The sequence below is a fragment of the Aspergillus luchuensis genome, chromosome 2, assembly GCF_016861625.1.
Source record: "Aspergillus luchuensis IFO 4308 DNA, chromosome 2, nearly complete sequence".
In the NCBI taxonomy this organism is placed as follows: Eukaryota; Fungi; Ascomycota; class Eurotiomycetes; order Eurotiales; family Aspergillaceae; genus Aspergillus; species Aspergillus luchuensis.
In genome coordinates, this window is record NC_054850.1 from 3,271,556 (window position 1) to 3,292,723 (window position 21,168).

Below are 21,168 nucleotides of genomic sequence, written 5' to 3' on the forward strand. Positions count from 1 at the left end.
GCAGTTGAAGGCGTTGCACCTCTCTAAATATGGCCTACAGCCTGACTAATATATCTGTCTTGTGATAGAAATCCATCAAAAATTCGAGGAACTCGAATGGATGCAGCGGACTCGGATACACGAGGGGATGCTAGCCAACGACCCCTCACACCGTTGGGCGCTAGAGGGAGACCCCGAGGTCAGGGCAAGAAACCGATACGTGAACGTGCAGGCATGGGCCAACTCCCGCATCCATCTGCGGGTGCCAGAAGGGGAATGCGATTTTATTAACGCATCGCCGATTGTCCTCGAAGACTCAGTTTCGCAGGAGGAGCGACGGTATATCGCGACGCAGGTGGGCGCATATATTCTGCCGAGGGTTGAAGGATAATTGCTAATCCGCTGCTATGTAGGGACCGAAGCCGGACCAGCTATCCCACTTTTGGCACATGGTGTTCCATGAAAGTGAGGATGTAGGCGTCATCGTCATGCTCACGCAGACATTTGAGGCGGGCAGAGAGAAATGTGCCCAGTACTTCCCACTGGACCGCGAAAACGCCACGATGCCCCTGCGACGTGAGCAAGACCCGTTCATGAACGACAACCATCACCAGCAAGCCGATGAGGACCTTGTAGGCTATGTTACACTGCTCGAGACTCAATGGGATCCCACCTCTCGCTCGGAAATCCGCAAACTTCGGCTCACCCTCGGCACCGAGTCGAAGATTGTCTGGCATTTTCTGTTCGCCGGTTGGGCGGACTATTCCAAGCCCGAGGGCGATGACCGCGATGCGCTCCTTCAGTTGATCAAACTGTCCGGTTCGAAATGCAGCCCTGCTAACCCCCGCATTGTGCACTGCAGTGCTGGTGTCGGCCGGACAGGCACGTTTATCGCGCTGGACCATCTTTTGCAGGAGCTCGAGTCCGGCCAGTTACTAGAGGCGACTGACCCCGACATCGACCCTGTCTTCGAAACGGTCAACCAAATGCGCGAGCAGCGAATGATGATGGTCTATAATGAGATGCAACTCCAGTTTATATACGAAGTCCTACGGGAGCAGACCGATCTCAAGCTCGGAAAGACTGCCGTGCCCAGCGGGCGCAAGTCGGATGAAAGGTCAACGAAGATGGCCAAGTTGTCAACCGACGACAGCTACCGACCATCCTCCAAACCTGAGCTCGAACCTGCTGAAGATCACCGATCTACTCCTACCCGGAGCTGGTCGGGCACCCCCGAGGTTTCCGATAACGAATGAGGCTAGGGACGACCGGTTCCCGTCTCAGACAACATTATTATATTACCTTCCCTCGTACATATATAACATTCTAATCGCCTATTGATGTTTTTCTTTTGCCATGTTTGTCGTTTTTTCCTTTTTGCCATGACTAGTTACGAGTTCTGACCTGCATCTTCAACATGCATTCTTTGCCCTTTGCGCCACCCTGCATATTATGTTTCAGTATACGACCTGATGCTTTTATTCCTTCAGTGCCCAGGATGCTTACATTTTCACAAGCAAATTGTCCTGGGCATTGTCATCCGAAGCTGATGTGCTTACTCCCACGCGATTATCTCTTTTCAGCTTTCATTCTGTTTCCCCCTAGCATTAGAACTGGTGTACCATACTGGACTTGTGGATCTGCCTGGAAATGAATAACGATGCATCTGTTCATACACGTGCCCTGAAAGGTCCTCTCTTACACACCCTACCAGAATACTACCTACCACCTAAGCAATCAATCACTCAATATAAATCATAGTGTTCTTATACTATTGAACGGAAAACAAGACTCCCATCCCTCCTCATCTCTGTTATCCTATGTACATCATAATTCCCTCGGAGGGTTTATAGAGCAAAAACCAGAACCAGAACCAGGAGGAGTAATAAGAATAGAGATAGCTAGATAGGCAGGGGTTCGTAGAGGAGAGACGCGGAAGATATAGAGAAATAAGAAACACAGAACAGAATGTAACGGATCAACTCAAAACGCCGGTTAATAACGGGTCGGGTTCATGACACGGTCGTAGCGAGAGTAGTAGTAGTAGGTGTGTAAATAGATAAATGGGTATGGTAACTTTTTCCTTTTTCACTTTCGTTTCGTTGCCTTTCTTTTCTGCGTAGCGTAGCAATCGTCGAAGCGGGCGGGGTACGAATAGTCTTCCCTATCATCATATGGAGGATGGGTTGGGATTATATCGGGGTGTCGCGGGGGAGGGCGATTAGCAGATAGAGAGTGTATGGTAAGCGTGGTAGAGAGCGACAAGGTGGTGGTGTGGTGGAGAATGCTTCAACGCCGAGTGAGCGTATACGTCGCAATCACATGGTGGGCAGCGATGCCATTCTGCTGGATGAAGCGGAGTTTTCACAGTCCAAGAGACGTGGAAGGCATGATAGATGGGTAGTAGATAGCTAGCTAAGGCGCAAGGAGCCAGAGATCTAGCTAGCTAGCTAGCTAGATTGCGACTTAATCACTCCGCTTCTTCCCATCTTCAGCGGGCGACGTCCTCTTGGAGGTATCGACGGCCAAATCTCCAGACTCGTCCTCCTCATCCCAATTATCAACAGCATTCTCATCCCAGTTATCTACCTCCTGCTCTAAACTCATAACACCTGTCTCCTGGGGTCCAAGACCCTCCTCCTCGTCGCTGTGGTGGCCCGTCACTCCGAGCTCGACATCATTCTCTGTGCCGTCGCCGCCCAGGGAGCCGAAGCGCGCCTTGCGTCGCCGGTCAAGCATGCGCCGGTGGTACCAGCCGCAAAGGCCGACGGCGCCGAGACTGCCGACGATGTTGGCGAGAAGGTCGAATACATCGAAGGACCTGCCGTTGGGGAGGAGACCTTGGATGATTTCGGAGCCGATGCCGAGGACGAGAGTGCAGACAATGAGGGTTAGGTGGAGGGTGCGACGACGGGTGGTGTCGAAGATCCAGTAGAAGACGAGGGAGAGGAGGAAGAAGGTGACGACATGGAGGAACTTGTCATTGGGTTGGAGTTGGGACGGAAGAGTGGATGATGTGCTGTGCGGGAGGAGGCCGATGTAGGCGGCGAGGATGAGGAGGAAAAGAAAGGCGCCTGATGAGAGTGTTGTTAGTGGTACAGGTTATGATGTTATTTTGGTATTAGTTGGTGGGGTGGGGTGAAAGCTGGTGAAGCTCTTGATGTAATCGGATGATTAGGTATCATAGAGCTTCACTTTTGGCTTCGGAAGAGGGTGGAAACGGGTGGGAAGAGCTCAATGGATGGGGAAGATCGGGGGAAAAGACATACCCGCGAAAGGGTATCGGATTCGCATGATGGGCGATCTGGAAGGAGATAGTTACGGGGAGGGGAGTGTAGAGAGAGGAGGGCGTAGAGGGAGGAAAAGAAAAGGCCGGAAGAGGGAAAGACTGGATGATGAAGCGATGTAAGATGATGGCATGTCATGTGGTTTAGTTACTTTACGATACAGACAGACAGCCAGACAGCCAGACAGCCAAAGACGGCGCAGCCTCAGGCTGAAACTTGGGTTTGATTGTGGTTGAAACATCCTCGGGAAACTCCCTGCCATTCTTCTTCTTTTCTTGTCCCCATCGAGGCTGAGTGTTGCTTGTTCCCCCGTTCCAAGTTCAATTCATTGAACGGGTTATTGCTCGCCTTGTTTGATTTTATTCTATTATTTAATATTAATGCGGATTCACTTTTTGTCGGCTCATTCCTTTTTTCTCATAGTGTTGTCTGTCGCATTACTATTACTATATCTTCCCTTCACAACTACTACTTTACTACTACTAGTTACTTTGTTAGTTGCTTTGCTACTGCTGGAGTCAACGAATTGCGCGGTTGGTCTGAAGCTGCGGTCGCCGTTCCGCCTTCACGCAACCAACTTCATCTCATCCGTTCGCGCAGAGAACCTTATAAAGAAGCCCTCCAGTCCCCCATCAAATCCCCCACTATTCCATCACTTGGGGTCTCCAAATCATCGTCCCTCATTTCTTGACCCCTGTCCCCTAATGTATATGTCTTTTTCAGCGTCTCAAAAGGCTCCCTTGTACCCTAGCTGGAACTGATCCGGACCGTGGAGAAACGAGCCCCCCTCGCCCGCCCCAGAACCGGGGTCTTGGAGCGAGCATGTCGCTCGGACACCACCACGCCTGGCTCCCCCCAGGTCATCTGCGCCCGCCGGATGATTTCCATGATGCGCGGCCTGTCAATGGCTATCCCAAATCTTTTTCCGGTTCGCGAACTCCCCAGATGCGCGCTTCGGCCGACGCCGACGGGTCTCACGCGGGCGGTCTGATATCAGATGCCGATATTGCAGGCGACGAGGACCCGCGCATCGCCATGTTCCGGGATCTGTACAAACGCAGTGAGGCGCAAATAAATGCTCTCTTTGCCAACCAGAAAGCTGCCGAAGATGCCCGCCCTGCCAACGATTCCGACGAGTCCCAACCCGAGAGTCAACGCGCCGCCGACGAACCCGCTCCGGCCCCGGCGCCCCCCAAGAAGCCCGCCAGGAAGTTAGATGACGATGACTACGATGAGTATGACGACGAAGATGACGCTGAGGATACTGAAGCCGCATCTCCTCCCAAGCCCAAGTCTCTCGCTGCCTCTCAGCTACCTAGTAGCTTCCCATCGCCCAGCCGACCGCCCAGCGGCTCCGTGTCGGTCGGGCCCGATGCGCAGAAGGAGGCCAAGAAGGAGACCTTGGAGGATATCCGCAAGAAGCTAGAGGAAGATAAGAAGGCGACCGAGGAAGCTGCTAGGAGAAGTTTCCACACACTCTTTTATACTTTAGAGAATGATAGAGATGCCATGTTGGACCAGCAGCGGCTAGAAGAGTCGGAGCGACAGGTAGAAGCGGAAATGTCGGGCCAGGCGAATGCGGGCAACAATGCGAACCCAACCTCCAATGGATATGGGTCGCTGAGTAACGCGAACTTGGGCGCCTCGAGCCTGACCCTCAAGAACCTGATCGCAAGAATTGACATGAAGCGGAGTTTGGTCCAAGCATCTGACGCGGAACTCCGAAGCCTGATGAGCGAGGTTCGTAAGAACCGTAGTAAGTGGGCTAGTGAGGACAAGATTGGCCAAGAAGAGCTGTATGAAGCTGCAGAGAAAGTGCTTAGTGAGCTCAAGGCGATGACTGAGCATTCAAGCGCCTTCTTGACTCGGGTGAATAAGCGCGATGCGCCTGACTACTATACAAGTGAGATACCCTGACGGACAAGAACCACGCCGTGTGTCTCGTTGCTGACTCCCTGCGCTAGTTATCAAACATCCGATGGATCTAGGAACCATGACGAAGAAGCTGAAAGCGCTGCAATACAAGTCGAAGCAGGAATTCGTCGATGACATCAATCTAATATGGTCGAATTGCTTCAAATACAACACCAACCCAGAACACTTCTTGCGCAAGCATGCTCTATACATGAAGAAGGAGACGGAGAAGCTCGTTCCTCTGATACCAGACATCGTCATCCGAGACCGCGCCGAGGTCGAAGCAGAAGAGCGCCGACTGCAGATGGCCGAAATGGACGGCGCCGAAGAGAGTGACGACGAACCGATCATGTCGTCCCGTGGTCGCAAGGCCCCCGGCAAGTCATCATCGAAGAAAGGCACTGCGCCTGTTCGAAATACCCCCAGCGGATCGGAGCCTCCTGGTCAGAGCTCTCAGCCTCCGGGGCCGGTCCGTTCGGATTCTGATGTTGTGATGGAGGGGACTCAGAACGGGCTTGTAACGCCGCCGCCTGGCACACAAACGCCATCTGACCCTGCGGGCGTCAGCTCTGGTGTACCTGGAAGCCAAGGTGATGCTATGGACATTGATGGGTTAGTCCCGACAAGCACCGCGCTGAGCGCATTGCCCGCGTCTGGTGTGGATTCCGAAGATCCCGAATACAAAGTATGGAAACAGGTGACGAAGAAGGATCGCGCCCTCATTGCCGCAGAGAGGCATCGTCTCTTCAAAGGTGACAAGCTCAACTCCGATGAGCCAGCATTGCTCCGTACTAAAGCGGGCATGCGGCGGTGGATCAGAAACCAAAAGCATAATCTTGCAGAGAACGACAAGGCGCGCGAGTCAACAGGACAAGGCATGGAACCTGGCGCCGCGGGTGAAACGCTCGCAGAAGGCATCGAAGTGGATGAGGATCGAGTGATCCCCGACTATTACGATGTCATGTCAGGGGTTCCCGATCTACCCTCTCAGCTACTCTGGAAGGAAGACTCAGACGGCAACATTGTGGATGCGTCCGAAGAGTTTTTGAGGATCCTCCCGCAAGGCTCATTCACTCAACCAGATAGTAAGCTGGCCCGCAAAATGGATGCAAACATGCGCCAAATGCAGGAGACGCGAAAGGTCTGCTCGAAGATCGGGATCGTCAAGCAGATGCAACTGCAGTCTCAGGTAAGCGATCTCTCGAATCACGATTTCCCTTGTCTAACCCTCCAAAGATGTACCAGAATCAGTTCCAGAAATACCAGCCGGAACCCTTCGTCGAGCAGGATGTGTCACCACATGTGATGAATGACGGGGGTCCTGTCATTGCTCCTTGGGTTTGCAAAGCGGCCTTGCAGCGTTCCGTGGCGAAGATCTTCTACCACACTGGCTTTGAGGAGTATCAGCCTTCGGCCCTGGATGCAGTGACTGATATTGCCTCCGACTTCTTCCAGAAGATCGGCGAAACCCTGAAGTCGTACATGGAATCCCCGAAAGTTCCGACTACCGACGCGACCGAGGCGACGGGTACAGCTCAGTGGAAGCGAGCGTACACGGAGCCGGAGATCGTACTACACACTCTCTCTTCTGTTGGCATCGATGTAGAGTCTTTGGAGTCGTACATTAAGGACGATGTGGAGCGGCTCGGGACGAAGCTTTCGACAGCTCATGACCGCCTGCGCTCGCTGCTGTCCGAGCTCCTGCGACCTGCGCTTGCAGATGGCGGGGAGGATGGCTCCAACGCATTCCACGATGGCAGTGAACAGTTCATCGGCGGTGACTTTGCGGAAGATATTGATGAGGACTTCTTCGGATTTAAGGAATTGGGGCTGGACAAGGAGTTTGGTCTGGCCACACTCAGCGTGCCACTTCATCTCTTGCAGAACAGGATGTACAACGCTGCGCAGGCACAGAACACCAGGTATGTTTCTCTTATTGTAACGACTATTGTTTGCTTGATACTGATGAGTTTTTGCAGTGCTGCCCAAGCCGTCACTCTCTTCCCCCCGCCCGCTCCCTACCCTCGCATCACCAATGACTCTCTCGCTTTGCAAATCGGGTTGGTTCAAGAATTCTTCAGCTCTAAGCTCCAAGCAAACAACAATGAGCCTTTGGTCGAAGATCTTGAACTACCACCGAAACAACGACCCATGGCCGCGCGACCCCGTCTGCCCGCGTCTGGCAAGATCCCGCCGCCTTCCGCTCCTTCAGGCGTGACCACCAGTCCCCAGAAGCGACCCCTCCCACCCTCTGCATCAGGGCAGTCGGGCGCTAAATCTGGGACGTCGGAGCCGAGTAAAAAGAAACTTAAGAAGAATGGGCCTAGCCTGGGCGCTCCCGACGCGACAGCTGAAGGAGACGATGCCACCGCCGTTGGAGTAGATGGTACCAAGCCGTCGAACGGATCGTTGTTTACGGCCGCTTCAGCGGACGAGCCCTCTGCCCAGGATGCAACTATCAAGGGCGAGATGGAAAACTCGACCGCGCCAGAAGGGACTGGTGCTGAGCATCAAGCCCCAGCTGGGACCTCAAACGATGACCAGAACCCCAACCACGACAGCGCTGCTGCCCTACCAAACGGAACGGCAGATGAAGCGTCATGATATGATCTGTCCTACTCATTCCCCCGCACTGTACTACCTCACTATACCATGATTATTCCCCTCTACCTCTTCTACCACTTTTATTATTTCCTTTTTCCTTTCGTCTATGTCTTCTTTGCAGTATATTATATCGTCCACCACTTATGTCTTATCTACCTTTTTTACCCACTTTTGTTACTTCTTCTTCCATCTCACTTGTTTTTCTCATTCTCTTTCATCGCCTGTTTTCACTCTTGGATGATATATAGTGTGCGATATGTGGCGTCGCGCTCTTTCTTTCCAGCTGCCTGCCTTTACCCGAGCCCACATTTGAGTTCGCGTTCGAGTTCGAGTTCGAGCCCCCTCTTGTCCTATCTAATCCCAGCATTACCCGTGTGCGACAAGAGAACGGAACGATAAGGGGGAACCACACAAAAAAAACAGCTAAATGAAGATACACAAATACAAACGATGCATCCTTGTTCAATTTACTTGCCTTGTATACCGTAACACAAGATCATGCATATACCTGTTCAACGTAGATTGAAACTAAGGACAGGGATTGATGATTTCCTTCCATTACGATCTGGCCTGCGTCTGCATCAGCCTCTTTTTTCTTGGCTTGGCTTGTGCGTTGCTGATTGTTCTAGACTAGACGGGGGTATATTCTTCTGTAAAATTCTCGATTTTAGATCTCACAAACAAACGCTCATCTGGTACTACCGTGTAACGTCATCCCATTAAGACGGTAAGTACAAGCTAGCAGGGTAACACAAACACAGACGAACAGACAGGCACCACCTAGATATCTACCTCGGAGATGCAGCAGCAGCAGCATGCACGCATGCATACATGGCATGATTCCTATCCATCTACTATCCTATCACATCCCAACTGCATCTGAATATACTATCTATCTATCTTATTCCTAACCCCTGCTCAGCTCACTCAGATCTATCAACCACAACTACAAACAAATCCATCCACACATTCCCATAACCCAAGTCAAAACAAACAAAACAACTACTCACCTCATCGTTTTGCGACTGTATGCACATACATACTGTGCAACATCCCCAACATTCCCCATTATCCCATCTCATCCCAACAATGCAGGCAGGCAGACAGACAGACATACAGGACCTAACTAACCGACTCCAAAATTTGCTCTGACCCCTCTATAGTAAGAGACTAAATACACCCGCTCCATATAGAAACAGGACTTTTACATATTCAATAAGGCATTGTCACGCAAATGCCCCCACCATCTGCATCGCATCCTATCTCACCACATCTTATCTCAATACCTTCATCTACATACCCATCCTTCACCTATTTTTCTTTTATCACTACAAGTAATGAAGGTATTAGCATGAATAAAGCCAGGATGTAAAATAGAAAGTCTAGGTCCAAGCCTCACTACTTTACTGGTTTAGTATAGAAACGTAGATAGGTAGGTGGATAGCTAGCTACCCTCAGTCCTCTGAATATCAGTAATAGCCTTACTCTACTATACTCAACGCTCCTGGCTGGTGGTTTAGTATGATGGTTCAGATTTGCATCTTATTTGTTTTTAACTACATTGTCTTCGATTTTTCTTTATATTTTTGGTTTGTGGTGGTTCGATGTTTGTGGCAAGCTCTCTGTTGGGCTTTGTACGATCTCTCCATCTTGGCTTGCTGATTGGTAGGTTTGGCGCACCCGCTTGTTGGCTTAACCTGACCTATACTGTCTGGCTTGTCCGTGACCGACCTAGTCTGATAAATCATTTAATATTCAGAGGTGATCTACTAATTGTCCTACTGGCTACGAGCTCTCGTGCACAACTGGTAAAGCAATAAAACTTGATTGAAACTCAAGGACTATGGTACGGTACGCCAATGATCTGGCCTGCAATCCCTATCGACCTAAACCGTCCTACCATCAAGGCTGGTAAGTTAGAGTCAAAGGGTTATGCTACCTGAACTTCAGTGTTGAGCCGACGCAATCCGAGTACGGCAATAGCAAGCAGATCAGACGATGTACCGGACATCGCTGTGTAAAATACTAAAGAGAAAAAGCAACCAATATCTCCACCACGCCAACTTCTGTCTAGATGTACCACATCTGCCAGGGCAGTCTGTTCCTCCGGTTGATGATTGGCAGTAGCTTAGGGTCAATTGGCCTGTTCTTAGGCTTGGGATTCGTGAGCTTGATCGTGTTACCGCTCTGTGGGCCAGAGCTGGCCGGAACATCCTCGTGGCTGCGGGCACGACTAGCGATAAGGTGCGCATAGTAAATGGCAGGGTCTGATGTTTCATACATGTCAGCACTATAAACCTCACAGAATGGAAGTAAGGCAACTTACACAAGGAGACCGAAGTCGTAGACCGGATGTACTGGTAACAATGATCATAAATCATGTTCTGAAGCTCATGGGGCTTGTGCTCTATCTGGTCGAGGATAACATGATAATGAACGGGCCGCGAAGTTCCCTGCAGAGCAATATGCGAATAGAGGAGGAAATCCCAGTCATGTGGAGAGGTCACATCTTTCTCAATCAGAATACCGGGCAGCGGGTTACCGTTCTTGTCAGCAGCATTGCGATCGCCCGACTTGGGGAATGCTCGCAAATGGTGACGCTTGTTAGCAACCACCACAGTGATTTTACCATCCCACTGATTCATGTTATGCTGAGTAATGACGCTCTTGATATTTATGACCTCTTGATTGAGTACGTGCTCGAACTGACCGGAAGAAACACCATCACGGAAGTAGTAAACGTACTTAGGCGCGCGTCCCTGTCCGATAGTGGTTATCCATTCACGAACAAGAGGGGCGAGCATAAACTCCATACTGGTCCGCGAGATGATCTCTATACGATCCATGTTTGCTTCGCAAGCACCGAAGTAGCTGCTACCATAGGGATCCTTGGACACGGAAACTGCCGCCATTGAGGGTGACCAGACACCCATGGGAGGATGAGTCACGTCAGCGCCAATAATCATTGAGCCTGGACGCAAGGTCGCTCCTTGCACCTTTGATACAGCTCGACTTGTGACTCCTCCAAGCTTAGCGTTCACCTTCATGAGGACATTGGAAACATATTGGGGATTACCCCTGTTGACATGACCCGCCTGTAGGACCTGAGAAGGCACGCCCCAGCGGCAGTCACACGACTTCTTGATACGGGTGTAGGTGAAGGAATTCTTATCCGGGACGATGACAAGAAGCAACTGGGGGTCCTCTTGATTTGCCTTTCCGGCGCCCTCATAAAGTTTTTTGATCGCTTCACCGATGTCTTCTTTGAGCTCGATGATCACAGGACGGCGGGTAATTGTGCCTCCATGTCCAGCATAGGTCTTCATAAAGTTGTCGGCGAATCTGACTACCTGGTCGTTACTGATAACGTTGCGTCTTCCAGGGAAATAGCCAATCCCCCATGCTTGAAGGGGCTGTGGATTTGCTGTGTAGAACTTCTTTCCGCGGAGATCCCAGCGGCCACTAACACCAGGCTCGATGCGCTGGTTGTTGCCGAACATGACGGCGGGACTTGGTAGAAGCCGAGCCTTGGTCTTCATCATGGTATTGCTGATCTTAAGCCCAAAGTTGTTAAGGACAGGGTCTTGGTCGTGGGCAAGTGTTCTCTTAGAAGTGAGAATTGTCTCGAGCCTGTCTTTCGGACGAGACGCCGCATATTTGATCATTTGAGCTGTCTGGGTTTCATTCAACTTAAAAGGAAATCGCTGGAGACCCTGGATGGTCAAGACCTCCATAGGGTAGACCACATCTTTCTTGGTCATCTCTACCATGGGAAGTGCCCAGTCGTTGAGGACCAGGTTGTACTTGGTCTTGAAGTACTGCTCGACGCTCATCCGGTTAATCTTGCCGGTAGCCTTGTCCTTTATGTCAACCATGTACTGGCGCGCGTTGCCGTTAATAAGCCCCTTGACAGTGAACCGGACTCCCAGGACTGGGCATCCTCCGTAGAATGGAGCCACAACGAGCTTTCGGAGCCGTCTACTGACTTCTTGGAAAAGTTCCGATTCAGTAACTCCGCCATATCCATCCGGTTTGGGCCTAAGCAGATGGCATAGATGCTGATGGTCTCTGGCGTCACAAATCTCCAGTGCCGCGCCTGTCAGGCTAATACGGGCCCAAAAGCATGTATTTGAGACGTCGACATTGACAATAAGTCTACCGCCCTGAGATAACAGTTAGATCAAAGACCGGGGTAAGGTAGAATAAGGGCAGTCTCACGATGGCAGGCCGAATGGATTGATACATTCCCTTAAGAGCAATGACGCCCCCTCCCAGCTCCCCCTTCCCGCCATTTTCATCGAAAAAGGAACGTTTGATGGCCAAAAGCTGTGAGCTGGGGTGTTCTCTGAGAACATGGTCAAGGAAATCTGGGGATTGTCGGTCAGTCTCTAATATAATCAGGAAAAAGAGTGGGTACTTACTCATCGCCTCCAGCACTCCATCGTCGAAGGACGCCTGGCCAGAGAGCCAAGCATTCAACACGGCCAGGTTGACTGTTCTGGTATGCCGGACAAGCAGACGGAAGGTATTCTTGTCCTTCTCTATGCCTTTCCTCACGGGCCGACCCTCTTCAACGTCAAGATTAATTTCCTCATTGAATTCGGTCTTGTAGAGGTTCATCGACCTGGTCGTACCATAAGCAGTGCCCTGTAAGATACTCGGTGGTCTACCTACCATGCAAGCTTCGAGCCATCATAGACAATGCTCTTCAAAGCCGCCCTTCGAGCCCTGGAATTCCACACCTTCTTATTGACAATGAACTTCTCCAGTCCGGTGCCGATGTGAACCTATAAAGGTTAGCAATAGAGAAGTGATTCATCTGAAGCGCAACCTACATCGTACTGATAAACGGTTCGGCTTGGGAACTTCGTAATGGGGTAGGCATTGAGCGAAAGCTCGACTTCTTTTCCGGTTGTATTGAAACCTGGACGGGGGACAGTCTCCACTGGTACAGAGTACTTTTGGAACTCCTCATCAGTACGAATTCTCAAGTGACGGAGACCCCCTGGGAGTTTATTGATGGCTTCAATGTTGTCCATGATGAATGCAGGTGTAATGCAAGATAATTGCTTTGAAAGTGTAAAAACGAAAAGGAAAAGCGATAAACGAGAATGGATTGTAAAGGAAGCACACGAGTGGATAGGAAAGTAGAATAGGGTGATGGAGAAGGAAGAAGAAGAAACCCTGGGAGAGAGATCAAGGGGATATTTATATTCCTGTCGAGAAACGGACATTCCCACATATTGTGAAGCAATAGAGCCAGTGAAATAGGAATATGGAAGTCAACTTCCTACATGGAAGGAATGGTGGAAAGGTGAATCCCGGCATGATAGTGGTAGCAGGAGGCGTTTGCCCAATGAAATGGGGTGAATAGGCGACTTCCTGCAGGTGATGCCCTTCCAAATGGGTTGTACAGAGTAAAAAGACCGGCAAGTCCCTTTAGATTTGGAAGCAGGGGAGAAGGTAATGGGTCGGAGGAAGGGAATATCCCGGAGATTCCCAGCACGTATAAAGAAGGACGGTGAAAAGACCAAGGGAATACGCCGTACGACGCGGCCGACGGCGGTGACAGGAACGCCAGTGCATTACACCACATGATGCATATTGAACGAATCGAGGGAATGCAAACAGAGGCCTGAACTTACCAAGTGGTTAATCGCAAACGCAGACATTGGCAAGTCCACGTTCTTGCACATGTCGGTCTTTAGTCTAGGCCGGTCCAACGCCGGGTCCGAAAGCGGAACACCTTTGCTGGCCTGCATGGCTGCGACAATGCCGAGAAATTTTTGTTGTTTATTGTATTTCTTGCGGGTTTTTGGGCTGTGTGTGATGATGGTTAATGATCAAAGGAAGTAACAGAGGGGATGAGCGCTCAAGAGATCGGAGTAGGTTGGGGAGGAAGAAGGAAGAAGAGGAAGAGGAAGAGAGAAGAGGCTTTTTATACCTTGACGCCCACGAAAAGGACTAAGTCAGATAAGAGAAGATGAAGTCAAAGGTGAGGATACAGAGAGGTATAGGAGAATGAGAAGATGGGGAAGAAACAGAAAGAGAGAGCGGAAACACGTCGATGGCGAGTTGAAGGGGCAACAACGCGTGTTAAGATCTAGATGAGGAAGGAGCGAGGCAGAGGAGAGCAGCGTGGGATTGATCGCGCCTTCCTTGTTTGTCGTGTTTACAAACTGAGGCCTGAGTCGATGGAGAAGCGACAGTAAGGTCAATCTGGATGGCGTCGGTTTGCTCAGACGATCTACGCTGTATCTACTTGACGGAGATTGCGCGGGATTGCGCACAGTATCATTTCAATTGTGAAATGGAAGAGAGTGCTACAATAGTTGGATTGCTACCAATTGGAACGAAGAATGATTAGAGGTGATACTTCATATCTAGTTCATTTCCAGCACCTGGTGGGCTTCCTTTCAATTTGCTTGGAAATGTGCCATTGAACCGCAGGCTAACGAATTTAGAGAGCTCAGATAAAATGACGATCATTGATCCTTCATATCAAATTGGACAGCTACGGATACGTATTCGGGACCACCTTATCACAGAGAACGATCGAGACGCCACGAGCAGAAAGGGGAGATCGAGAGATCTAATAACAATACCAATGGGCGAACGCAAATATACGCTATTGCTGTAGTGGTGGAACCGAAGAACAAAATAGCCAAGAATATACCGAGGAACATAAGCGAGCAAGAAGATGGTTGAATCAACATGCTTCTCACCACGCAGTTGATTGCCACCGACCTTCGGGAACATATCATTCTTGGCTATCCTGCACACATACTTCATGAACTGAACCACTCCATCAGGATGGCCCATTCTTCAGTCGAGACGAGCGATCCCGCTAGATCATACGCCTCAAATACCAGTGAACAGCTCTCATTGGCAAAGAGTCCGCATAAGAAGTATCCCCCCTCAATGCACATCAACTATCAAAACACTAGAAACACAAGAAGCACTCAACGGGACCCCTCAACATCTGCTCTACCAGACAAGAAAAGGAGAGCCCCTGAATTGCGAAATAAAGCCAGAAACGGTACTCCACAAATAAGACACTATGGCATAGCATAGACAATTAACTCTCCTCAGAGACCAGCTAGCGCAATCCCAAAGCGACGAGCCCATCGACCTAGTTGTATCTAAGCCACAGTCCCCGGTCTCGAGCAATGTCATTCATATCATTTGACCAATCTATACTAGCACGCATGGCAGAGCTTCTGGGCCACGACCAGACCCTAGGAGGAGAGAACCAGCCCAAATAGGCAAATGTGTCCTCCTATCAAGTTGACTGTCGCTCATGTTGCCCCATTATATACCTATTAAGCATTGGTAGATTAGGAAAGATATGTAGGTAGGCAGTACAGTGCGTAGATACGATTCCTGAAGAGCGCGTTTATATTAAGTTGATATCATATGATGACTACTTCAAGGTTACACTCCACAGGCAGCTAGGTGAGTAGGTCTACACCCATTCGATGTAGATGAACGTTTCTCATGTAAGAAAGAAGGGTGGGTGAAGAGGTGGAAAACGGACAATCTCACCTGGGAACAGTGACGCTTAAGAGTGGGCTTCAATCTACACCCTAGTAAGAATTCGAGAATATCATCAACCTGAAATACTGCACTTGATGCATCTTCAATTATATACTAGACTATCTATCATCTCACCATTATATATCTCCAAAATCAAAACCATTATATACTTTTAGCCCATCACCTGCACTGCAGCGCTTTTCCCTCATGGGGAAAATACACCTACTCCACCCCACCAGTCGTACTCCTCCGCCTTACACCCAACCTCTGCATCTCATACGCCTCACCTCGCTCCAAATCATCCTCAACAGCCGACTCCGACGAGCTCTCATCCCTCCGCATCATAACCCCATCACCACCACCCCCATTCTTCGAATCACGACGATTATCATCCCGACCTGAAGCAGCAGCAGCAGCAGCAGCGTCACTCAGCCCATGCGTCCCGCCCACGCTCTCCATAGTGAATGGACTAGCAGTCGGGGCATCCAAAATGGACAATTCCTCCTGTGTAAACCACCAGGGGAACAAGAACGAGCGGACGGGGATAAGCAGCAGGATAATAACCGGGAAACCGATGGCAGCAATAGTCTGTGTAATGGCAAAAGTGGCGCCGAAGCCGATCAGCTCCAGGATAACGAACGCCCAGATGGAGAGACGGCGTTTAATGCGCTTGAGCGGGTTGGATGCTGGCGTGAGACCGCTGTCTTGGGCGAGGAAGATGAGTTTCTGGGTGATGCCGTTGCCTTGGAGGGCTTGGACGCCCATGATGAAGAAGAGGCCGGCCAGGACGGCTTGGGGGATCAGGTGCAGAACAATGAGCAGAGGGCCGGTCATGGTGCCGAGGGTCATGAGGCCTTGGGCGAAGTTGCTGACGCGTTGCTCGACGACGTGGTCGGTGACGCGGATGGCTTTGCCTTTGTTGGTGTCGTCTTCGTCGGCGACGTCGCGGGTGACGCAGAGAGCGGCCGTGTGGAAGGGTGCTTGGGGGATGAGACCGTTGGGGAAGGGGATACCCAGGAGACCGGCCACGAAGGTGGTGATTCCGAGTAGCCAGAGGTCCCAGTGGAAGCCGGCTGGCTTGCGCAGAGGAAACTCGGTTCCTTGGGCGATGAGAGACGAGACTATTCGGTCAGTTACTTAGCTGACCATTTGCGATCTTGTATGTTGACTTACCATTATGATCAAAATAGAATAGAATCGTCAACAGCACCGCAAACGGAATAGCAAGGAACACATCGCCGACATTGATATCCCAGAAATGAACCAGCCACGGGCGCTCTTCTGTCGGGAAAAATGCCTTGCTAGTGGGCAGTCTCGCCACCTCGACGTCCCTCATATGGCCGATATGAACAAACCCAGTAAAGAACACAATGGTCAATGGCGTGCCATAATCCTCCAGAAACTTGCGAATCCACCGTTTGAAGAGACTGCTATTACCAAGCTCGCCACAGATCCAGCCGCTCATAAGCACTAGCAAGGCGACCATGATACTGAGATATGCGGAAGTCTCACCAGCGGTTCCCCACTGCCTAGTGAGGACCTGGATACCCTTCTGGAGGTAGATAAAGGCGACATAGAAACCGAAGATATCGCACGAGAAACGGGTGACATAAGTGAGACCATTACAAGCATTGGTAATGGCAAGCAGCCAATGCATGATCAACGACCATCTACAATCATCAGCATACGAGCTGCCAGAATAAGAACTGCAAGAAGACTCACATCCCAATCCAGCACATAAACGCCAAATAATTCGTTCCCCGGGGGGAGATGATATCATAAACCGTGTAATTAAACACAGTAATAGGTCCTATCCCACCACCAGATCAACAACAGCTCAGAAACAAAAGAAGAAAAGAGATCGAGGTAGAAAAAGACATACCAGTAACACCCACAATAACCAACGGCTGAGCCGCAAAGACCGAAAACACCACCGCAGCCAACACACTCGCCAGCAAGACCTCATTAACGCCATAACTCTGGTTGGTTTTCTCAAACATATCCAACGAGAAAGCCAGCGCAGGAAGAATACTACAAAACACAACACAGCACCATCAGCACCACAAAAAAACTCACCAGACCAACAAAAAACAAAAGAAAGAGGATTGAACCCACTTAGCAAAATACATATACACCGTCGCGGGCACAACGCGATAATCCCACGCATCAGTCCAATCACTCCAATAGAACGGAGCACGGCGCTTAACATCCTGAATCATGCCGCGGAAGAGATGGATTTTGTACCATTTCTCTTCTCCTTCTTTCTCCCCAGCATTACCAATCCCACTCCCCGCGGAAGACTGATACCTGGTAGTATGTTCATGATGGCTGTTATGGGTACTGTGCTGAGAGCGAATACTGCTCGCCGTCGTCGTCATCGCCGGGCGGAGATGTTGCGATTGCGACTGCTGCGACTGCCACGGCCGGCGCGAATGCGAAGACGACGGTGGGAGGGTGTCTCCTCCCCCTCCTCCTCCTAGTACTCCTCCTCCTCCGCTGCCGCCGCTGTGAGAGCCTGAGGTGGAGGCAGATGGAGCCTGCATGGTTCTATTAAGAACTCGGCTATCCCTCAAATACTACAAGATAACAATAATAATAAGTTAAGTATACGTAAAGAGCCTAGTAAGCTCTCTCACAGCTTGCCCCGGCGGGAGAGGGGGAAAAAAAAAGTCTCTCAGCCGGAATCTTAACTGGTTAACTTGATCCGGGGAAAGTTAGGTTCGAGGAATGAGAAGAAGGGAAAAAGTGTGGAGAAACGGCCGGCTAGTTAGTACCAAGCTAGCTTTGCTAGCTAGCTAGACTGAAATTCCGGCGGCGACGGTTGCGGAAAGCTCACGAAGGTGGTGATTTCTAGACAAAGCGAAGTGGATGAATTATAACCATTACCCTCTAGTCTGATAACAGTTGGGGACACCGAGTAATAAAACTATGATGGCGGGTCTGTCTTTATCTATGCTAGTCATGTTTCTACGCGGTAGCGACCATGCTAGTTAGTGCCTAACGTCATTGGCTTTAGCGAGCGAGCGACGTTTTTTTGCCGACGGGCAGCCATGCGTACATTTTGCAGACGGATTGATGTATCCCCCTGCAAACTATTTCTATGATTATTGAAGAGTGGAAGCAAACAATTACAGCAAAACGCTTGATGCTGGACTACCTAACTATTACACAGAGAGAGTTGTTAAAAACTATCATCGCCAGTGTCCTACGTGCACTATCAATTTACCCGGGCCGGATTCTTCTACCGGTGTCCCTAGCTATCGTTCGCATCCACATTAACCACTTTTATGTCGCATCTCCCTTAAGCGGGAGGGGGAGGCGGGGGAGGCTGGTCACTAGGCGGCTGCATCATCATGTCAGTGAGCGGTAGTAGATTCAGTTATGTAGATAGCAAACATACCGGAGGTGGGGGACCCTCGCCAGGAGGCGGAGGGGGTGGGCTGCCAGAGCCGTAGTACATCGACGGCATGCCCGGCGGCGGAGGAGGAACACTCAGACCCGGAGGAGCGCCAGGGGCACCCATGCCGGGGTACGCAGGATAAGCTCCGTATCCGTACGATGCTTGTCCGCCAGGGGGCGGCGGGGGAGCAGCCTGTTGCCAAGGAGCAGCAGCGGCGGAGGCAGCAGCAGCTCCAGGTGCACCATAACCACCGTGAGAGCCATAGCCATAGTCGCCGCCACCGCCACCACCACGGCCCTGTGCAGCCCATGGAGGCGCACTGCCGTGGTCGCGGGAGCCGTAGTCGTCACGGCGGTCGCGGCCTCGTTGCTGCCAGGGAGCCACGTCACTGGGCGGAGGTCCGCGCTGCCATGGCTTCACGTCGCGGTCATCATAACCTTGATCGGGGCCAGCCTCGATCCGACGAGGGACATGGCCGTCTTCGCCGGGCGCGCCACCAGACAATTCTTGCATGAGTTGCTGAGGGATGTTAGTACTATGTACTGTGTACTTGGAAAAAGAATGTGGCGGGAACATACCTCCATCTCACGGTCGACAGCATCACCGCCGCCAATGGCCCTGCGGCCGCCGAAGCCACCGTTGTTGTTGCGCCAGTCAGAGCCGCGCTGACGGTCGGGGCAATCACGGGCCATGTGACCAGCGTTACCACAGACGCGACAGATGATATTGGCGGTGAAGTTGCGCTGCTCAGGACAGTCGTACTTGCGGTGTCCGATTTGACCACCTGTGTTTGTTAGTTATAATTCTAAGTAGACTATGAAGGGCACGTACAGTTCTGGCAAGCCTGGTTCTCGTCGTCACGGAGAGTACCGTTGAGTGCAGCCAGCTCTCGGAGCTGATTCCTCTTGAGCTCGTTCTGACCCTCGGGGATCGAAGCAGCCTGTGTCCATTAGTACCTGGACTTCATTGTACAACATCTTTGGGGTACATACCGTCTCAATGACATTATGCACCAACTTCTTCGCCTTGTTAACCTTCTCCTCAGTATCCGCCATAATCAAACAGTGAAGATCTTCTTCCTGGTTGCTGGCATGAGCGGCATCAGAGCGACCCTTTCCTTCCTTGACGGAGCCTTTACCACGAATGGCAATCTTGGCACCAGACTCCGACTCCATCTTCTTCAGGGTATTACCACGAGGTCCTATGAGTAAGCCAACTTTAAAAGATAGCAAAAAGCTAAGTGTTAGTGCAAGCTGTTTTAAGTACTTTCAGGCGGGTGAGTGTGAGCAAAATGGTGCAAGTGGGAGCAAAAGAACAGGTAGAGCAAGGGTTCGCAAGAAGCGAGCTGGAGATAAACAACGCCCGGCGGCGAAGTCTTCATCAGAAGCCCGACTCGAGCACAGCAGAGTCAAGGAGTGCAGGAGAGTACAAATACAGCAATGGTTAGGAGTTAGAGGGTTAGTTATCATACTGAAGTTAATCTCTGGATAGTCATTCACAGGCACATAGACCTTCTCCTGGGTCTTAGTAGGACGCCTGTAGTCAGAAGGCGGGTGGTAGTTAGGAATAGTCTTCATCGCCTTTTCGACGAGTTTGTGGCGCTCATCCTCGAGACGCTTCCGGTAGCGGTATTCCCTAGTGTTTACACGTCTGCCAAAGTTATCGTACTGAGGAGGGGGAGAGGGAGATCTAAAGCCGTTAGCATGTTTTCCAGAAGGGCGCAGCAGCCATCAACAGGAAGAAGGGACGAACCTATCCCCATCAGCCGGCACAACATCATTAATCCTCAGCTTCTGGCTAATCTCCTCAATCCGCAAATGCAGGGTATACGCTTCCAGCTGTTCATTGGTGAAATTAGCCATAATCATGGTCGGCAGACCCATGAGACCGGCAGCCTTGTTTTCCTGCGCATCGCCCCAACGGTTACGCTTCTTGCGCTTCTTGACGCCGTCGGCGGGGGGTTCAGCTAACCATAACATTAGCAGCCGTATACTATTAAAGAGTGATGACAAAGGTTATGTACTCACCTCGGACAGGGCTGCGGCCACGCTTGTAGGCCGAGTCACCAGCACCAGGCATAGAAGCAGGCGTCGCGGTGCGACTCTCATCCTCCGGGCCCTCCTCACCTCCAAACCGTCTCCGGCCCAGAGGGATGTTATTGGACCCGGTGATTCCCTGGTTGCGCCAGGCCATGATGAACGACTATTTATCCCTGCTGTTAATGTGACCGATATACGAGCAAAAAAAGAGATATTCTTTTTCTTTCTTTCTTCGCAGGATCCTTGACGAGAGGACGGCGATGCGATGCGACGAGAGAAGCTGGGGAGGGAGATGTGGCAAGGCTTTTAGGCCGGCACGTGGTGATGACTAAGCGGGAAGCAGAACAGAACAGTAAGTTATGCACTTTCGCATCAATACCATCTCACAACTTTATCATTGCAAAATCAA

General features: G+C 50.9%; 6 protein-coding genes across 6 annotated transcripts; 2 read left to right on the forward strand and 4 right to left on the reverse strand.

Annotated features, from left to right (window-relative positions):
- Positions 1-100: 100 nt before the first annotated feature.
- On the forward strand, positions 101-1,235 carry ptpB (tyrosine protein phosphatase PTP1; the record flags this gene model as incomplete). Its single annotated transcript, XM_041685864.1, has 2 exons — positions 101-334; positions 393-1,235. The coding sequence occupies 2 exons, from the start codon at positions 101-103 to the stop codon at positions 1,233-1,235; spliced, it is 1,077 nt and encodes a 358-aa protein (XP_041539906.1).
- Positions 1,236-2,445: 1,210 nt separating this feature from the next.
- AKAW2_21081A (VanZ family protein) lies at positions 2,446-3,273 on the reverse strand (the record flags this gene model as incomplete). Its single annotated transcript, XM_041685865.1, has 2 exons — positions 2,446-3,053; positions 3,249-3,273. The coding sequence occupies 2 exons, from the start codon at positions 3,271-3,273 to the stop codon at positions 2,446-2,448; spliced, it is 633 nt and encodes a 210-aa protein (XP_041539907.1).
- An 815-nt stretch (positions 3,274-4,088) lies between these two features.
- Positions 4,089-7,784, forward strand: SPT7 (SAGA histone acetyltransferase complex subunit SPT7; the record flags this gene model as incomplete). Its single annotated transcript, XM_041685866.1, has 4 exons — positions 4,089-5,169; positions 5,231-6,369; positions 6,417-7,102; positions 7,160-7,784. The coding sequence occupies 4 exons, from the start codon at positions 4,089-4,091 to the stop codon at positions 7,782-7,784; spliced, it is 3,531 nt and encodes a 1,176-aa protein (XP_041539908.1).
- A 2,070-nt stretch (positions 7,785-9,854) lies between these two features.
- On the reverse strand, positions 9,855-12,823 carry AKAW2_21083A (putative eukaryotic translation initiation factor eIF-2C4; the record flags this gene model as incomplete). Its single annotated transcript, XM_041685867.1, has 6 exons — positions 9,855-10,051; positions 10,111-11,947; positions 12,003-12,151; positions 12,206-12,408; positions 12,459-12,571; positions 12,620-12,823. 6 exons carry the CDS (start codon positions 12,821-12,823, stop codon positions 9,855-9,857), a joined length of 2,703 nt encoding a protein of 900 aa, XP_041539909.1.
- A 2,719-nt stretch (positions 12,824-15,542) lies between these two features.
- On the reverse strand, positions 15,543-17,863 carry AKAW2_21084A (anion exchange family protein; the record flags this gene model as incomplete). The annotated part of the gene is made up of 5 exons (XM_041685869.1): positions 15,543-16,441; positions 16,494-16,990; positions 17,043-17,130; positions 17,203-17,351; positions 17,436-17,863. The coding sequence occupies 5 exons, from the start codon at positions 17,861-17,863 to the stop codon at positions 15,543-15,545; spliced, it is 2,061 nt and encodes a 686-aa protein (XP_041539910.1).
- A 758-nt stretch (positions 17,864-18,621) lies between these two features.
- Positions 18,622-20,913, reverse strand: bbp (putative zinc knuckle transcription factor/splicing factor MSL5/ZFM1; the record flags this gene model as incomplete). The annotated part of the gene is made up of 8 exons (XM_041685870.1): positions 18,622-18,663; positions 18,721-19,239; positions 19,299-19,504; positions 19,552-19,660; positions 19,713-19,936; positions 20,192-20,409; positions 20,473-20,686; positions 20,748-20,913. 8 exons carry the CDS (start codon positions 20,911-20,913, stop codon positions 18,622-18,624), a joined length of 1,698 nt encoding a protein of 565 aa, XP_041539911.1.
- Positions 20,914-21,168: the final 255 nt, after the last annotated feature.